General features: G+C 37.4%; 1 protein-coding gene across 2 annotated transcripts in view; it reads right to left on the reverse strand.

The window, feature by feature from the left end:
• The window catches only part of GRK4 (G protein-coupled receptor kinase 4), a 34,430-nt gene that overhangs the window by 14,887 nt on the left and 565 nt on the right, over nt 1-18,978 (reverse strand). For both annotated transcript variants that reach the window (XR_014883240.1, XM_085223573.1), the window contains exons 2-9: nt 9,098-9,184; nt 8,372-8,484; nt 5,013-5,090; nt 3,807-3,907; nt 2,425-2,517; nt 1,866-1,929; nt 995-1,135; nt 433-623 (exon numbers count right to left, since the gene is read on the reverse strand). Coding sequence is in view for 1 of the 2 variants with exons in the window: in XM_085223573.1 (XP_085079699.1) it covers nt 433-623; nt 995-1,135; nt 1,866-1,929; nt 2,425-2,517; nt 3,807-3,907; nt 5,013-5,090; nt 8,372-8,484; nt 9,098-9,184 (868 nt within the window). In the remaining variant the exon portion in view is untranslated. The remainder of the gene's footprint in view (nt 1-432; nt 624-994; nt 1,136-1,865; nt 1,930-2,424; nt 2,518-3,806; nt 3,908-5,012; nt 5,091-8,371; nt 8,485-9,097; nt 9,185-18,978) is intronic.

Raw genomic sequence — 18,978 nt, forward strand, 5'->3', positions numbered from 1 at the left:
TCCATACTGTGGATAGAAAAGGCTCACTACATCAGCATTATGCAAAGTTGCAACTTTTTTTACCCTTTTGCATACCAAGCAAGGCAGCAAAGGACTTCAGTCTCCTCTGAACATCTGCTTTAGAGTGGACATGCAATGCCATGTTCCCAAAAAGTATTTATTTATTTGTATTGATAATTAATTTCGTTTATAATTTTCTATTACTTCGCAATTGTTTTTAATGTTTTTGATATATCAAGTATCAGGACTGGAATAAACAGTAAGGTGACAAATAATATTAGTAATTCTGAAGGACGCGTCAAAAAGACTATTACAATTTTTTCCTTCTTTTACCATGAAGTACAAGCTTATTTTAACAGAAAATAATTTGTATGTTCAATGCTGAAGAGACATGGTGATGCCAAGGTACGAGTTACTGAAGATTGTACTGACCTGTAAACAATTCTCTCCTTCTGCAAATCTTCCAGACCACAGCACAGTTCTGCAGCATAGAAAATAGCCCTTTCTTCATCAAAGCCAGGATTTCCCATGTTATATATGTGAAACTTCAAATCCCCTCCATTCATTATGGTTAACACTAAACACAGGGCATCTTTTGTCTCGTATGTATAGGATAAACTAACCTAAAAAGAACAGAGAGGGAGATAACGACCATTATTCACTCTAACTCCTATACAATTCTCAGTTCCTTTTTCCAATATAAGCAAAATATGAAGTCATGTAAAAAAGCAAATATGAATAAACCAGCAAAACAGAGAGCTGTTACTACCCAGTAAGACTACATGTTGAGAAGTCCACCTATAAAAACTCTGCACAGAACTGTTCATAATCATACACAACACATTCTGGTTATTACACCAATCATTTATCTTTGCACTCACACATTCTCAAAATCAATTACAAAATGTTATGCCCATAAGCCCCTGAAAAGACTGAAACCGGGCAAACAGTGCCGTACACACTCACAAGAACAAGATTAGAAGTAGATACTTACTACAAACCTACTATTCACTTTTTCCAGAATTCTTTTTTCATTTAGAGCCATGGATTCTCCTTTCCTCTTTTTTATTCTCTTTTTTTCTAGCTTCTTACAAGCATACATTTTTCCTGTTGCACGTACTTGACAAGCACACACCTAGAAAGGAGATGGAAAGCATGTAAGAGACATTAACTTTATGCATACATATATACACACACACCAAAATTTATTCTGCTTTTTTTTCCCCCCAAGCTTTTAAATGAGCTCAGAAAAATAAGGGGTCTGTAAGTATCTATTAAATACTTTCACCCACAGAACAACTTAAGAGGGTCACAAAAGCAGTAACAGAAGTGGGAAAGAAAAGCAGTGGTTACGCAGGAGCCAACACTTTTTGCTGAAGCTCAGTAAAACTGCAGATCTTGTGTCAATTGAACTCTTGACTGTGGAAACTGCAGGACAGAGGACTAACATCCACATCATATTCAAACAGTAGAAAGGTAAGTTTAGTAATCATCCTGCCCCTTCAAAACAGAGATGTATTTGTAACATTTAGAAAAAAACAGTGCCTTATAAACAGCATGAAATAAATCTAGATTTTAACATCGAGTTCAGGAATGTAACTCGTAGGAACGAAACTATGCTCTCATCACCAATTAAATTAGAATTTTTAAACAGAAGGAATTATTGCAATAGTTGGGGCAGTTTCCTCCTGCTTTGTGCATGGCCTACAATATTGAGACTAGCACATTAAAACAAAGTGTTTTAGATCAATGACAGTTCACCAGTTGACATAAAAATTTAGATTGTTAGAGACAAGAGTTAAATCTGCTTCTCCTCTGTATTAACCTCTAAGGATGGCCTCACAGAAAAATGCCTCTGTACTCACCTCTCCAAATCCACCTTTGCCAAGTACCCGGTAATGCCTAAACGTGTGTTTGGTTACTGGTTGCCTGATAAGAAAGAAACAAATAATGCAACAAGAATTATAAGAATTTGCAGACCCTTTTCCACCCCAAAATCTGTCTTCAATTTGCCCTTCCTGTTCTTTAATATCTGGCTGAATAACAGTTGCCTTCACTTCATGAAGATAGCATTATAATAAATTGAATTCAAAATGAGAGGGGTGGTCTGACTGGAAACATGGGTTCCCTTCTGTAAGTAAATACTAATCAAACCAAATACGGAGCTAAACACTAACAGGAGTTCCCAACACTGGTACCCACTACACACTTGACAATAAATTCACATTTATGTAATACAAATTCACTGCATAAAGACTCTTGAACAAATACTTCAGTTAGAGCATCAGCTCTTCCATTGGCTCAGAGTCATCCTTGAATCTTGTCTTTCAGATCATGATTTTTCTAGCGGGCGTTGAGTAACAAGCAGAACAGTTCAGAAAGCCAAACAGAATTACAACGTCAAAATTGTTGAAGTACACTTACTTCTCCAGCCATTTCCACTGTAAGAACCGGGAAAAATACACACTTTCTTGGTAAGCTTCAAAAGGTCTCCTGCTTAGGTATTCATGGACAATTCTAGCAACAGGAAAATAAATTCAGATTTGCACTGAAAAACTGATGATCAGCATAATTAGTGTAGCAGTAGGCAGAAAGACTGTCACTGCACTTACTAATGGTTTTAACCTAGATGTTTTCTATGATTGCAGCTCATTTCGAGACTATTCCTTGCCAGACCACTAGTAAATGGCAAAATAACTGCTACATACAGTAATCGGGAAGTTTGACCACTGTATTCACATTATCTGTCTTCAAGCCCACCTAAACATCAGCCATCAGCAGCTAAACAATGCAGTTATGACCCTACAAATATGACCTCTGAAAGGTATTTACAGGAAAGGATCTACGATTTTGTACGTCCTTTGGAATTGGATGAGTGAAGTTTTACTCTATGGTTCAAAACTGAAATACTAAATAACACATGCAAACTTGAATTCCATGCATCTTTATTGCTTCCCTCTTAAACTAAGCACACCATGGTAATTAGGAACACAAGTCATTCAAACCATATGCAGACATTTACTGGACAGTGGAAAGGGAAAGACAGATCTTCCATTTGAGACATGTTTTAGTAGGTGTTCTGACACATCCCTTTCAATCTTCTAATCTCAGGTGGTTATAAAGCACACTTATTTTTGTTGCCACGGTGATGACCCAAGCAGTGACAAAACATGTTGTAAGCCTCCAGACGTGATCAAGCATGCCTTGAAAAACCAGTAATATTAGAAACATGAAGGCTTTCCAAAGACATGCAACACTGGTAAACAGGTATCGTTCCTCCAAAAAAGCCTTCACTACTGCAGCTATGTGAAATGTTGCTGCATGATTTCAGAACAAAGCCTGCGTGTGATAACTATCATGCTCCATCCTCTAATCAGTCATGTTAGGGGAAGAATAATTAACCTGTTTTCCAGAACCATGAATTAATTGTCTAACACTGTTCACAAACCTTTCATGCGCCAATTTACAACTTTGTAAGTGCTTTCATCATGGAAGAGAGCATACTCAAATGTAAAATATATAATGATGAAATACCATTCTAACTTAAATTACTTGTTAACAGATAAAATAGCATTAGATCTTCAAGAGACTTAAGCAAAAATAGTGATAAGAAAAAAACTCTTAAAAAAAGTCATCAAATAATTTACAAATGAAATTCAGTCCTTTTAATGAATCTGTTTCAAATCTCTCACCTACACTCATGTCAGAGACACACTTCTGGGATTAATAATTTCACCTTTCATCTGTCTCAGGAACACAAATTTATCTTGTGATACTAAAACAAAGTACTATGCATTTTAACCTACCTAGTACAATCCACAAAAAGATCTTTAGAAGGATTCTCTTCCAGTCTTGCTTTACATTCATTTACTGTTTCCTGAGGTATTTCTGGCAAGTGTGCTGCAGACTTAACATAATTAAAAAAAAAAACAAACAATAAATAAAAAAGGCAACAATAAAACCAATATTGTAATTAGTAGAATGAGTAAAAGTTCTGCTCCACAAAAAGAAAAGGAATGGTTTGGCTAACAAGGAAACTAAAAAAGTCAACTTTTTTTTTGTCCCCCAATTAAGAACTGCAATAACATTCGATGCATTTCTGTTTCAGTAACCTGAGAGACAAGTTTGGCTATAATACAACTACTTTTTCTTTTGATAGGCCTACCACCACAAAAGTAAGTTACCTATTTGCTTTGGAAGGATGGAAAAGAAACACCCAGTCTGGGACATGATTTCAAACCAGCCCAAAATGTTTTTCACCAAAACAGCATGTGAATTATGGTAGTCCCCAAGAAACTATTTGAGGGGATAATAGTAAACCTGGAATCTGCTTTTAAAGCAGCAAAAAAGGTATTAATGTGTGGCAAGGCCTTTTCAAGAGGGCCAAAGCAAGAGAAGCAGAAGAAGAAACTAATATAGAAAGCAAATGTGCTATTACATATCAACAGAAAAGCCTCCATCATACATCAGAAAACAGATTAAAAAAAACTTGATTTAATATATGCTAAAAATTAGATCTGAATGATCTCCATGCAAGAAGACAAAAAGAATGTTCTAGGAAAGAAAAAACAATCATCTGACTTTGTGAGGACCTGTAGCAATTCTGAAAATTTGCAGTAATCCAACGATCATTGAAAAATAAATATTCTAAAAATTTCAAAGATTCCTAATTCTCATGTCCTTAAACTAAAGAAAACCTATAGTTAGGTTGTTAATAAGCCTTTTTCACATGCTGAACAAGTTTGTTGTATGTTTAAAAAATACATATTTACTTAACAGCAGTATTTTAATTTGAAAATACGTGAGTCATAATGGCAATAATTGTAAAAGCAGGAACCAGTCAAGGTTTCAACTCAAGCTGGTAAATGTCACAATTTCGGAAGGCCAAAAATTGGACTAATGAAAATTAAGTCAATTTACTAACAAACAAAGCAACTACTTAGATGTGTAGCTTGTCAGAAGTTTCCGGCACATTTGTAACGTATCTGATGCACATCTCACAATACACTGACCCCGTTAGTGAAGTAGGTCTCCAAGACTTTCAGGCCGCAGTCTATGCGCTTTTCATCTGAAGATACCTCATATTCTGCCTATGGGAATAGAATAACATCATGTTTAGTGTCTTTTATCTTATGCTAGGTAAATTTTAATCACGAATAAGAAAAGCTACCAGTATAATGGGAAATAAAGGATCCCATTACATTTATTCCACAGGTAACTACTTTTAGAAAGAAAATATCAAACATACTAGTTCTGAAAATCTACAAGGACTGGCAACTATAAATAATTTTAAGGAATAACCTAGAAGCAGACATCAGAAGTTACAACATTTAAAGAAAACACAAAATCTTGGGAAAGATTAATTGAAACACAACAATCTCAAACAGCAACCTGAGTTAGCTTGGTAGGCTGATTCAACTCAAAGCTTAATTCAGATCTCTGAATGTGAAAGCACGCACATAAGAGCAAAGAAAATACAGCAGGCATCCAGAATGGAGGACTGCATCACACATAACCACAGTTTATTATGACACTCATTAAAAAAAAAAAATCAACAACCATTAAAAGCCTCAGAGTAAGTTCCAAGTGATTGACCTAATCAGTGAAAAAGTTATATACCTTTTTAAAGCATCCATGAAGTGACAGTTCAAGAACAAATAAACACCATCTTGGAAATAACAGAATCCTTCAACTTCATTTCTGCAATCCATCAGCTAACCCACATTGACTCACTATAAAGCCATCAGCATCACCTTCTGATGAGACATTATGGTATCAGCCAATTCAACACATTTGAATCCAAAACAACTGCAAGCCAACGGTTTTGCTACTTGAATTCCAGAACATTCAAGTCTAATGGTAAGGAATTCTTCTTCAACTACCAAACGAGCTTAACTTTTCTGACCTGCTATCCAACCACAGCACTTACCACTTTTAACATTTTCAGTTATGCTAATACTGTTGAAATACTGTTTTAAACTTGATATTGTAATTTAAAAGGAAGTTTAAGAGACTTGTCAGCTAACCTCTGTTACTCACACAGCTTGAGAGGGAAGTTTGAGTTGCTATTCCATTCTTATTCATACTTGAGTAACCCTGTCCCCAGCTAGTGAAATGAGTCACTTAATGATTGGATAACTAATTCTCCCTTTGAATTTGTTGGTTTTATTCAACGATTTCACAACCCTTCTTTCTGGGAAGCCACAAGCTTATTCCAGACTTCAAGGTCACACCTGCCCAAGAGTTAAAGCTTACTAATCTTAGTACTCAAAGCATGCAAACAAAGTACCACTTTAATTTTGTCATTTTGGTGTCCTAAATGAAACATGCACCTGAAATCATATGGCTTCATACAGGAGAATGGAGATTAAAATAGAAAATAAAATCAGGCTATTTCAGGGATCATCCAGAAGAAATAGCAGGTACTACATCTCACTTTCTTGACCAAGAGAGCAGGCTAGCTTTCAGATCATGAGACTCAGATTAGAGGTTATGTTAGCCCTTCCCAGACTTCTCTTCTCAATGATTCCCAAGTGTTCTTCACAATAATTTGTCAAATGGAAGTTTGAAAAAGGAAAAGCAAATCACAAAGTCATCCCTTACATCAGATTATCTCAGCCATGTCAGACTTCGTTAAATTCACAGAAGCATTACAATCCACAGGCACATTAAAACTACTCAAACTATTAAATTAGTGTAAAACGAAATTACTTCTTTGAAACAATTTCACCTGAAAAAAATGGCATCTGCTAAGCAAAGACAATCATGCCTTACAGACATCACATTTTTTTTTCCCTTTAATACTGTTTTCCCTTTTATACTGTTTAAGATTCTATAACACCTTACATAAGCAACCTGTAGGGATGAAAAGCAGGTACAAAAGTTGTAACAATAACGTTACATCCACATTTGTCAGTGCTCTCTGCACTGTGTGCTACCCATCAAAGGCTCCTGTTTATGTACACCTAACAATACTTAGCTCCACTGTTCTGGACTTCCATTTAATTCATTCTATGTATACTGTTGACAAATTGGTCTCTGGAATTTGGTGCTAGAAACTGCTGCTAAGAGTCACAAAATGATGGTGAAATGTACCTGGAATACAAGCCTAATTGCACAAAGATTCATTGACCAGAGGAAAACAGTCACTACTGTCAGTCATCATGCAGAATGAAAATAAGATATTTTTTTACTTTATTGAAATAAATATTATTTGGGATTCTATAAAAGAAAATGGATACCAAATGACCACAAATAGAAGGCAATTCTACTTTCATTTCACACCAAAAGTTTCTTTAAGTTGACCAAGTGTGAAGGAAAAAGGGAGATATGGAGAAGTAGGGGCATGGCAATAATCTCATGTGCTTCCTTACACCCTGCATCTTTCAGGATCATCTCATATTCTAAGAATGTAAATTGTTATGTATGTAAGCAGCAGTACTACCCTACTTCTATCTTCTTCAATCATTTGGTCCCTGAACATAAATTAGAACAAAAATGAGTGAGAAAGTTGTTATTTTGACAGCAATCTCAATTTCATACTGTGTTTCACAGGCCTTGGTTTAACTATGAGGGAGATGAACAGAATAAATGCTCTGATCTACTACACACTCTTCTCCTAAGGACAGCTGTATATGCACATACTCGTGTTCTCCTCCCCCATGTGGATGTAGTTTGAGGTTGTGGGTTTTTTTTTGTTTTGTTTTTTTTAAAACCAAACATGGTTGTGGGCACACTTCCTCTTTCCCCTCATTCTTTACAGTTAGATACCAAGATGCAGACGTATCAAGCCAAAACACTTCCTTCTCCCTTGCTCTCTAGAATTTGACTTCCCTCCTTCCACAGTTCCATAGATACCCATCTCCATCTATTTTTACAATTAGCAATGTCTGACCAGTCTTAGGCTTCCATGGCAGTAGCAACATTTTCAAGTCTGCATAACGTAAGTTACAGTTATTGTAAACACATCCTCTCAGGTTCAAGACGACAACAGCATGATCCCATCATGCCTATACTTCTGACCATACCAAAACTACAGAGATTTTAAAATAAACTATTTCCTTTCTGCTGGGTCACTTTTCTCAGCTGCCTCTCACTTCTTGAGCATCACCAGTCTACTTTCTGGTGGTGCAGACTGACAAACAGAAGACCTTGATGCTGCATAAGCATCAGATAGATAATACTGATGTCTGTCTTACCAACAGTGTTTTGGCCACAAATCCAAAACATAGAATCTAAAGCTACTACAAAAATAAATCAATTGTATCTCAGCCAAAATTCACACAAAAATTCAAACTGAATGTCCAAAAAAGCCCCAAACCAACCACCAAACTTTTTAATTTATATCCATGTCTAAGTTCTCACTGCTTACCACTGCATCCAGAAATTCAATGCATCTTTTCAAGTCCGGTCTGGAATCACAAAACTGCCTGAAGAGAAGTCTTCCTATTGGCTGTTTGTCACAAAGCTGATTATAATCTTTTTCTGAGAAAAAGATGAGAAATAAATATGTTTATCTTTTCCCATAGCAAGATCTTACTCCCATAACAATGACAGCAACCAAAAGAGTTGCAATTATCCCCCAAATACTTAAACATTCTTCCAGGCACACTTGTCTATTATAGACTATTCACATTTATAAGTAACAAAAATTGAATGCTTCACTGAAGTTTCATTCAGGATGAGGTTAGAAATAGCGAATGCTCTGAAATAGCAATGCCAAAGCAAACAAGATTGTTGCAAAGAAGGAACACAGAATAAAAACAGAACAGATTAGAAAATTACTACAAGACAAAAAAAAAAAATATATATATATATATATATATATTTCCATATCATTCAGATTACAATAAGGATTTCCTTTTTTAGTTCATGGTTTTGTGAATTTATCTTCCATGAACAGTCTCCTTTAAGAAATACAGAGCTACGATACAGCTTGTATCCTTTCATAAATGCTCATTTACAACTGTGGTGGTTTTTTTTGTTTGTTTTGGTATTGTTTCTTTTCTAATCTACATTCAAAGCAACACAGCAGTCTTCCATTTAACAGCAGCATACTCCTATTCTTCCTTCTCACACTGCTCTACAGGACACTCACCAATTGAGCATCTAATACCTTCACACTGACTAACAGGCGGCAACTTCAACATCTCCCTCCATTTTTTACTACGTCCACTCCGTTTGCCTAGAAGAAAAAAAAGTAAAATAAATGTAAAACAAAACACCAGAGTATGTTTCAATTCTAGATAGCATACCATCAGGTCATTTCTGCTCTGATCTGTCCAACTGCTTTCTTGTCTAAAAAGAAACCTATCTTCGAGGATATTGACTTGACATAGAGGAACTTTTATCTAAACACTAAAAGTACAGGATTTTTTTTTGTTGTTCTTTTTGGTTTTGTTCTTTTTGGCTTTTTTTGCAACAGAAAGATCTTGCATTCTAACTGCACATATAAAGAAACTCCGCAAAGAAAAGGTGAATATCTACAAATTTTGAGAATTGCAAACATCAGTAAAGTCAGAAACAAACAAAAACTGTGGGAGCTATGTCTCAACCTTGGTGAAGAAAAGAAACCCTTACGGTCATGGAATAAAATAAATATGTTTTAAACTACATTTTTAGATAAACAAGTTGCACTTCTTTTTTAAGGACAGTGGTGATAATAATAATAGATCATCAGTGAAGACATGATAGCAGACAAAACTTAACTGCTGTAGTATCCAGACCTTTTCAATGCTTCAGGTTTCAGTACCAGTATTAAACTGACTTTAAAAACCTATAGTATTTTCCCCATTAGGGAGCTAATGCATTTTGGAGAACCATTTTTTATGCTCAAATTGAAATTTTACACATCACTTTGACCTGAAAAGGCCAAAAGCATTTGCAGAAGATAAGCACACCTCTCAAAACAGCAGAGACACGCAGGAACAGAAAAATTTCTCATTGCAAAACATTTCAACGGAAGACAAATTTTTGTGCTGCAGAATACTCTAAAAGATTTTGTTAAACGATATGGCCAGATGCGTTTCCACATGACAGAATAGCAGCAAAAGCACCAAGACTTACTTTCTAACTGCACCGAAGCAATACATACTGTTAACCACAATGGGAGAGAGAGGAAGGGAGTTACCCTGTGTAACCTGAATAGAAACCAAGCAGCAAACAGTACCGTTAAGTCCTTCAGAATTAAATCGTTAGAGAGAAAGGAACTAATACCTTGAGAATAATAAAGCAGATAAAAGAGCCCTCTAATATACATCTTAGTTCCACCAGTGCAGGTTCAAAAAGTTGCAGTTTACTGTACCTTAGTTCATGGCAAAACATAACTTGATCATGCTGAGATCGATAATCATTTTGTTGCTGCTGCAACACGACATCCTCAATTCCAAAATCAACAGATAAGAAATTAGAAACACAAAACCTTAAAAGCTGGCTTGTAGAGATTGTCTGAACTGATACTTACTGCCTAAAAACCTCTCATTTCCTAATATTTCCGCACTCTCATTTCCTAGCATTGCTTTGCAAGTTGTTCACCTTCTGAAATACTTAAGAACACAGATACATCTGTGTGTATTTTTGCAGTACTAGAATGAAATATGAAGTTGTGACATTACCAGCATCATTAAAGCAAACAACTCTCATTTTAACAAAGTATTTTTGATAAGAAAAAGAGTTTAATATGCTTGGGAAAAAAAAAAAAAAAACAACAACTCAGAGCAAAGGTGCACTTCTAACAGAACTGAACGCAGACAAAAATCAAGGAATACCAGACACTCACAGCCTGTACACATTCATTAAATAGAAAAGGACAGGGTATAAATCGATACAGGATCATGAAAAAACATTATTCAGAAGCATTAACCTTATTTCTAGCCACACCACTAACCATGCCCAAACTACTCTAACAATGCCCAAATCGTGCTAAGAAAGACTCGTTTGTGCATGACACAGCATGATGAGTATAGAACCAAGAAAGATAAACTGACCTAAATTCATACCACTCGGAAAAAAATAAAACCAAACTGTGATTCACACTTAGTCAAAACCAAACCAAGATATACATGTAAGTCATTTTCTGAAGCATAACTAATGAAAAATAGCACTAAAAGAAGAATTTATGCATTACACTTCAAATCCAACACAAGAAAGATTGCTATGTTTCACCATAAATATTTGGCAAGCTGGTCACTATGTGACCTTTATGAACTTCATTCTGCAGGAGAACATATACTCTAGTAGAGTTTTTATCATCTTCTAGAATTCAATGGGTAAGGACTTTTTGTAAGGGTGTGAAGCGATAGGACAAGGGGAAATGGCTTTAAACTGAAAGAGGGTAGATTTAGACTAGATAAAAGGATGAAATTCTTCACTGTGAGCGTGGTGAGGCACTGGAACAGGTTGCCCAGAGAGGCTGTGGGTGCCCCTTCTTTGGGAGCATTCAAGGCCAGGCTGGATGGAGTTGTGAGCAACCTGGTGTAGAGGAAGGTGTCCCTGCCTACAGCAGGGGGTTGGAACTAGGTGTACTTAAAGATCCCTTCCAACCCAAACTGATCTATGATTCAATAAAGAGTACTTTATTAATGATACATCAGAATCAAATGTTTATGAGTACCAAATAAATAAATGTTTCTCTTTGCTCTGAACTGACCTTAAGATTTAAAAGGAAAAAGAAGGAAAAGTCTTTACCACTCAGTAATTTAAAGAAGGTACATAGATGCATGTGTTGCCCACAGATAAGATAGCCTCTTCTGGTAAATGCTACTGAGTAAGTCAATTTAGTTGTCATATTATTCCCCAATTAAAAGAAAAAAAAGCAAGGAAAAAAAAAAATACTTTCCCATTTCTGAGGTGGTTTAAAACAAGTGTCAAGTCAAATAACAGTTGTGGTTTTTAAGAGTATCTTCTTCACACTGATTACAGAGCTTCTATTTGGAACCTCATTCTAGAAGAAAGACCAACTGCTTGCTTCCCAACACAGCAGCAAGAAAGCCATTAGATCAGCCTGCTTTATGGTGAACCCAGGTGTTTCAGATGAATTACCACTCTCTCTCTTTCAGATGCAAGTTGCACATCGTTCTGGCCAGCAATTACAGCGACTCATCTTTTATAAAAAGGGTGGATGCAGCAACACAATGAGGAAACATTACATTTGCATTTTCATGTACATAAGTAGTGACTTGTTTTCTCCTACACTACTTACTTGTTAGAGCTAGAATTTCAGCATTCACTTCTTCACATTTTTGCCTCTTAAAAAAACACATTACAAATTCAGTTAGTTATATGAAAAATAATTTCCTTTCAGTTTTTCAATTTTTTTTTTAAACCTTCAATGTAACAGCTGAAAAAACACATAAGCTGGTTGGCTTATTCAGCAGTAAAAGCAAAAATAACTGCCAGAAAAAGAAGAACCTGCTACAGCAAAACAAAGCAATCTGGTGTGGAAATACATTTAGACAATTAAGAATGTTCTTCAGGTCATTGGATAGATAGACTTGCCACAGTGATCTTCTTTAAGGACAAAATTTGCACTGAGGCTTCTATTTCACTGAGCACAATGCTCACTGAACATCATTAGCCAGTCTTCCTTGAGACAGAGATAGAAGACTTGAATTTTGTCCTACAAAACAAAGATTATGAGAAGAATTGTCCTGTCTTTGGCTAATCAAAGCACACAGACTGTATGTGGTAGGATTCAGCGGCTCACTGCTACTGACATTCTACCACTGAGCTGCTCTGCAACCACCCAGCTTCAGCTTCCCAGCCTGCAAAGGACAAGCAAAGCATCGCTTTGGTTGAGAAGCACACAGCACACCAGGGGTGTGATTGCTACACCATTCTTGCAAAACTCATTCCACAAACCAGATTGTCAGATACTGGCTAAGAAATTCCTGCTGGGTCACACCCAGATGAACTCTGAGAGCACATAACTGCACCAAGGACCCACAGCGAGCCCTTAGCTCTATAAATCATTTAAGCAGTTCAATGGAAAATGAAAAAAAAAAAAACAACACACCCTGATGTGGAAGCTCTACATCAGCTACAGCAAGATGTGTGAGAATAACCCAGGTACATACTGATCCTTATAATAAGCCTTGCTGTCCCACAGCAAGTTGCAGGCAAGTTTCCGACAAGACTGAACTGCTGTGAACTCAAGTCCCCTCCTACTCACAGCTGCATCTTCCTCCAAACAGTTTATGCAAAGGATTGAAGCCTTTCACTAAAGAATCAAAATACTCAAGCCCAATGAAGGCCTTATGCTACCAAGTTGTTTGTAAACACTGAATGCTAATTAATCCACTGGATGGCATGCCTTTGCTGTGCAAAATTCACCTTGAAGGCACAGAACACCACAGAACCAACACCTCAAGTCCTCAGATCAGAATGGTAAACACTAAAAGCATAAAAGACTGCTGCTGACTCAGGCTAGGAGGCAAGTTCACACACATCACTTCACTGAAATGCTTACAGTTTCAGAGGCAGCCCACACAGCACTGCTTTGCAGGGTACCCACACCTTCTCCATGGAGTAGGTCCTTTGTCAAGGAACCGAGGGCTCAGCAAACACAAGTCAGTCTGCTGCTTAACAACCAGGTTTATCAAAATGGCATCTTCTACTAAGCTTAAGAAAGAAAAAAGGTTTTCTGCAGAAGTACAATACATGTATGTGACTGGCTCTTATCTCAGTTTACTTGAATCGTCCAGCTAAAAATTTAGGTTTCAGGGCAAGGATGGCACCTAATTCTTCAGCATTATGAAGGCCAAGGCACCTCTGACCACCAACAGAAGGAAAAAACATAAGTAGATCAGTACATAAACATTTTAAAGATACCCACAGATTGTTACAACATTTAAAAATATTCCTCACGCATCTGTATTCAAATGCCTTGAGATGGGATCCAGAGAGGTAAGCCTCCTGTCCTCTTGCACAACTGACTGCCAGAGCAGTAATACTGTGAGCAGCTACAATCACATAGTTAGCTGCATATTTTTGCAGCTTGTTTGTATGTAACATCATTTGGTGCTCCCAAGGCTAGAACCACTTGAACTGGTTCTTCTCATCAGCCCTATATACAATTCCAGCAATCACATGCATGTTACAAAATGCCAGTGCATACATGTTGAACAGTCTCTACCTTTCTTCAACAACGATCTATTGAAGTCTTGTACCAACTCAAGTAAATCCAACTAAGCTGAGCTACAATTTATCCGTTTAACCCTGCAGTCAAACAACATAATAACAAGTCTATAACAACAATTATCTAGAATGATTGGTTGGAAGAGACCTTTAAGATCATCTAGTAATTCAGTGAACAGTTTGCTAGGGAAAAAACCAGTAACAACAGTAAGAAAACTCCAATTTTACAGACCACTCTTGATGAACAAGGAAAGGTTCTTTATCACAACAGTACGCACTGATCTCAGGACTGCATTAAAAGGAAAAGAATCAAAACTCCTTTCAGCAGACTGTGAATCCTCTAGTTACAACTGCTACATGTGAAACAACCCAAGCAGCAGTGCGTATCAAGAGACCTCTCATGTTATGTTTATTTAGTAAATGTAATTATTTAGATTCCAATATGCCCACATGCATTCTTCGCACAGTTCGTTTAATAAAGGACAAAAAGGCAGACATTGTGCATAATTCTGTACAAACACAGGAAGACATGTTTCCTGCCACAATGAGTTTACAGCAATTTAAAACACAATGCAATAAGGGAGTGCAATAGAATGCAAGAGGCAAATAAGGGAAGAACAGACAGGAATAACAGCAACTGCAAAAACTCACAGCACTCACATTAAGATCTGCATTTGCTACTGGTGAATGGACTTTGAGGAGTGAAATCCTGGGTATGAGCACGCCTTTGTTCCCCACTTGCCCACAGTCCTTGAATAACCATAGATTTTAGATAGTCAAGTTGCAGTGAACAAAGTAATCTACTTAGAATTTTATTCCAAGTTTCAAGTATGTACAGTACAGGACATCTGCCTGTGTGTCATCAATACTATATGAGTTAATATCTTTCACTGCAAGCATAAGTAAGAATTACTTCGCTTGCAGAATTATTTCAGGCTTGTTTTTTTTTTTTTTTTAAACCTATACAGATCAAACACACAATTTGAGAGGAATGCTTATTTCTCCTGCAGAGCTTTCAATTCTAAAATAAAACGTCAAGATCAGCTTTAACTGTGATTACGCTGTTACTGAAGGGTTCCTGCTACCTCCATCTTGGAGCTGCACCCAATGATTATCAATGAGCAGGAACTTGGAAAATTCCTTTTGAACAATAATAATAATAAAACAAACCCACCATAAGAATCTCTGCATCCTAGATTAGCTTCCAGCTATCTATAAACCACTTGACCCATTTGCCATCACAGGCTTGAACCAATACAACCAAGAGCTTCAGATTGAGCAATGCCACTTTTGATTGAGGTACAATCTTAATCTGCTTTAACTAAACGTGACATATAGGATATTATACACCCAACAGCAGGCTCAGCTCACATTTACATACCACTCTGACCAGGCTGCTGGAAATATATTTTCAAGTGGATGCAAATGGATCAGGTACATTGGAAACATACTCTTGGCATGGATCCCCACTTGGAGTAAGCTGCCACTGACTTCAAAGGAACTAGGGATCTACCCTCTGGAGGTATCTTTGGAGATGAGCACTTCAGGCAATGAAAAAGGAAGGCTCTTTAACTGCTTAAAATACGGATTTCTTTCAAAATGTTACACAGCATGAGGGATGTTGAAGTGGGTATGGGGCTAAAGATCTACTCAGAAGATTTACTGGGAACGACTGAAATGGTTGTGAAAAATAAAAACTACCAGTATAAAGAGAAAAACGAATATGAAATAAGAAATGTTTTTTTTTTTTCACTGAACGTTTCTTTCAGAATAACCTGGTGTCTACTTATTATTTGGTCACTTTTCTGGGATAAATTCTGTAACGGCTTTTCAAATAAACAATTTCAAAGCCATTTCTGCTAGGAAAAAGGAACGTGTTAATTCCTCTGCTCTAACACAAAATTCAGATGTATATTGCTATATGTTATTTCTTTAACACACAAAAATCTGCGTACAAAAAAAAAACAAAACAAAGGAGAATTATTATCTCACAACTCATACATCACTGTCATGTAACTGTTTTCTGTATCTCAGTTCCTGCACGACAGTGCTCCTAAAATCAACTTCGTCTTTGCTTTATTATCTCTTGTTGTTTGTTTTTCTTTTTAATTGACTCACTTGTGCTCTTCCACCACAGGATTCATCTTTAGAATTATTTCTCTCTTTTTCTTTCTCTCATACAGATTTCCCACAAAAAGCAAGATGAGGACCAGGAGCTGGATTAGCATAGAAGCTCTCTTATCCCAAGAAAGTGGGACAGGGAATCCCAGAACACCTCACACTCAGCTTTCACCTGGAGGCAAATCCCACTGCAGGCAGCACAATCAGCACAAGCAGGTCAGCTGGAAGGAGGAGGAGGGAAAAGAGAACTCCCACTATGGCTCCTGACTCCTCAATCTTTCATCTGTAAAGCACCACAGGGCTCTTTGTGTTATCACCAAGACTGGTAGTAGAGACGTACAGAAGTGACTTACTATGAGCCACCTTTAACATGTGTATGCATAGCTGGCATTTGATTATTTACAAAGTCATTAAAAGCAGGTAAGTAATCCTCACAGCTTTCCTTCTTCACATAAAGAAGTATTGTAGTTGCTACAGATACATTATAAGGCATTATTGGAAAATTACAGGCTTACATTAAAACAATTGATTTGAAAAAAAAAAAAACATACAAACAAACCCTTTAGAGAATAGCAACAAGCAAACAACATTCACATTGGGAAGTATAATCACCTAAACTAGACAACAGATTTGGGACCACAACAGGGGACGTCAGGTCTGGTTTATGTGCTTGGTTATGATTTATTTAGATGTGGCACTATTTACCAGGCATTTCTGAACTGTCGTTAAGCCTCACCAGATGATAAGTGCCAAACATACTTAATTCAGTTTCCGTATTTGCAAAAGGAAGAGAACATACCCACAAGGCTGAAAGATTCAGTAAGATGCTTTCAAGGGTAGAGTTTTCCCTACTTACTTCATTATGAAGGAATATTAAATAAGACCATAAAGCCCAAATTCTTTCAGCATGTCCCAGTAACTATAAAATAAGAGCACAGTGCTTTCTATCTTATCACTTTTGTTTATACAACTGAAACACAGGTAAACACTCTTATCAGGTCTTCCACATGCTGAGGAATTGGGAAAAGGATATACTGATGTGTCTCAAGCACAGTAAAGCTGTTATTTTACCTACTTCCATGAAAAATAGTAATTCTGTATTTTTCTACTCTGTCTCACCTCTCCATACGCTTTACAGTAAGATATTATGGAGGTGGTAAGGAAGACAATCCAAAGTCTGCTTTTCTGTCCCAGATGTGAGGCCCTGCTAGCAAAGAATATATTTTACTGAAATAAACTACTTCACCTTTGCAAATTCCTTCCTTCAGAGCATGTCAGAATAGAGCTGGGACAGGGACTTTTTAAAATGGTCCTGACAGGAGCAAAACAGCCATTCTCAGCCTAGCCAGAGCACAAGAGACAGAAGATAATTTCATTTCGGGCAGCATTTTGAAGAAATGCGATACACAAAATGCCCCAAGTACATGGGCACAGACCTGGAAATGTAAGAGAGCTTCAACCAGTCAGTCAATGGAGTCTGGGAGCTTCAAAGCCAAAAATAATATTCTTGTGAACACTTACACAAAAGGCCAGTTGGAGGCACACAGCAGAAACAGTTCACTACTACTTTTAAAAATTTCTCACCAGGTAGAACTGATCCTCACATCAGCTGCTGTCAGAGTTTCATTTACTTCATTGAAATATCTTGTTTGGTCAGTTCTACCACTGTAATTTACTTTAAACACAGTGAAACCTTAACTAAAGTGGCAACCTGACATTAAGCAGCCACTTAAAAGCTGCTCCAGATTACCACTCCGCTCTTTGTGGTGAGGCTTTGGGCACAGTAAAGCTTAGAGCCAGATTCCACTTTCCCTTCGTTTCTCAGATCCCTTCAATGCAAACTCCAAAGCCAGGCAGCACCACCACAGACATGTACTGTCAGTGGAACCAGCCAAAACATGCCCTCGAGTCTGAGGTGGTCTTTTCAGCACAGGTTGGGAAATAGCCCAAAACTGCGATCGCTGCTCTGGTTTTTAAACCCCACTTCAAAGCCAAAAAGTTGATTTTCCTCTCCTGCTGCTTAAGGCAAATTTAACTGGATACACACATGGCTTAAGTGCCAAACCCATTTAGAGTTGGAGCAACTTGCAAAACATACGGGGAGGAAGATTCTGTTGTTCTTACTCACTTTAAACAGCTCAACTGAACTAATGGGACTTTGCAATGCAATTAAGAAAAATAGGATCCAATCCAAAAAGAATATGCACATTTCATAGCTGGAAAACAGACTCCACACCAAGCACCGAAGTTATCTGGAGAGGCTTTTGAGTGGCCATTTAACAGACAGTTATTTATGTGAAAAAGCAGTCGTACAATCATACTTGGGGACCTTTTTTTTCCCTACAACCAAGAGCTAAATGAAGTCTTGTATCTATTAGAAGTGTTTGTTGGCAGAGAGAGAAGCCTTCAAGCCAGGGTGCTGTGGGGAAGTGCCTGTCAGCATTAACCCAACAGAAAACAACACATCTAACGTTACATTAATGCAAAACACAACAGCATTCACCACAGAGAAGAACTTACACAAGATAAAGCGTGAGGCTCTCTCAGAGAAACCCCAGCCCACTTCTACGCACACACACATCCATAAGTAAACCGATAGCTACAGACGAACGATCCGAACACATCCGGCGAAACCCTCCTGAGGAGTAGGAGCCCGAAAAGCGGAGGGAAGAGTTCGCTCCGGGGAAGGGTTCGCTCCGGGGCCGCCGCTCGGCCCGGCAGCCG

The sequence above is a fragment of the Meleagris gallopavo genome, chromosome 4, assembly GCF_905368555.1.
Source record: "Meleagris gallopavo chromosome 4, MGAL_WU_HG_1.1, whole genome shotgun sequence".
Classification (NCBI taxonomy): domain Eukaryota; kingdom Metazoa; phylum Chordata; class Aves; order Galliformes; family Phasianidae; genus Meleagris; species Meleagris gallopavo.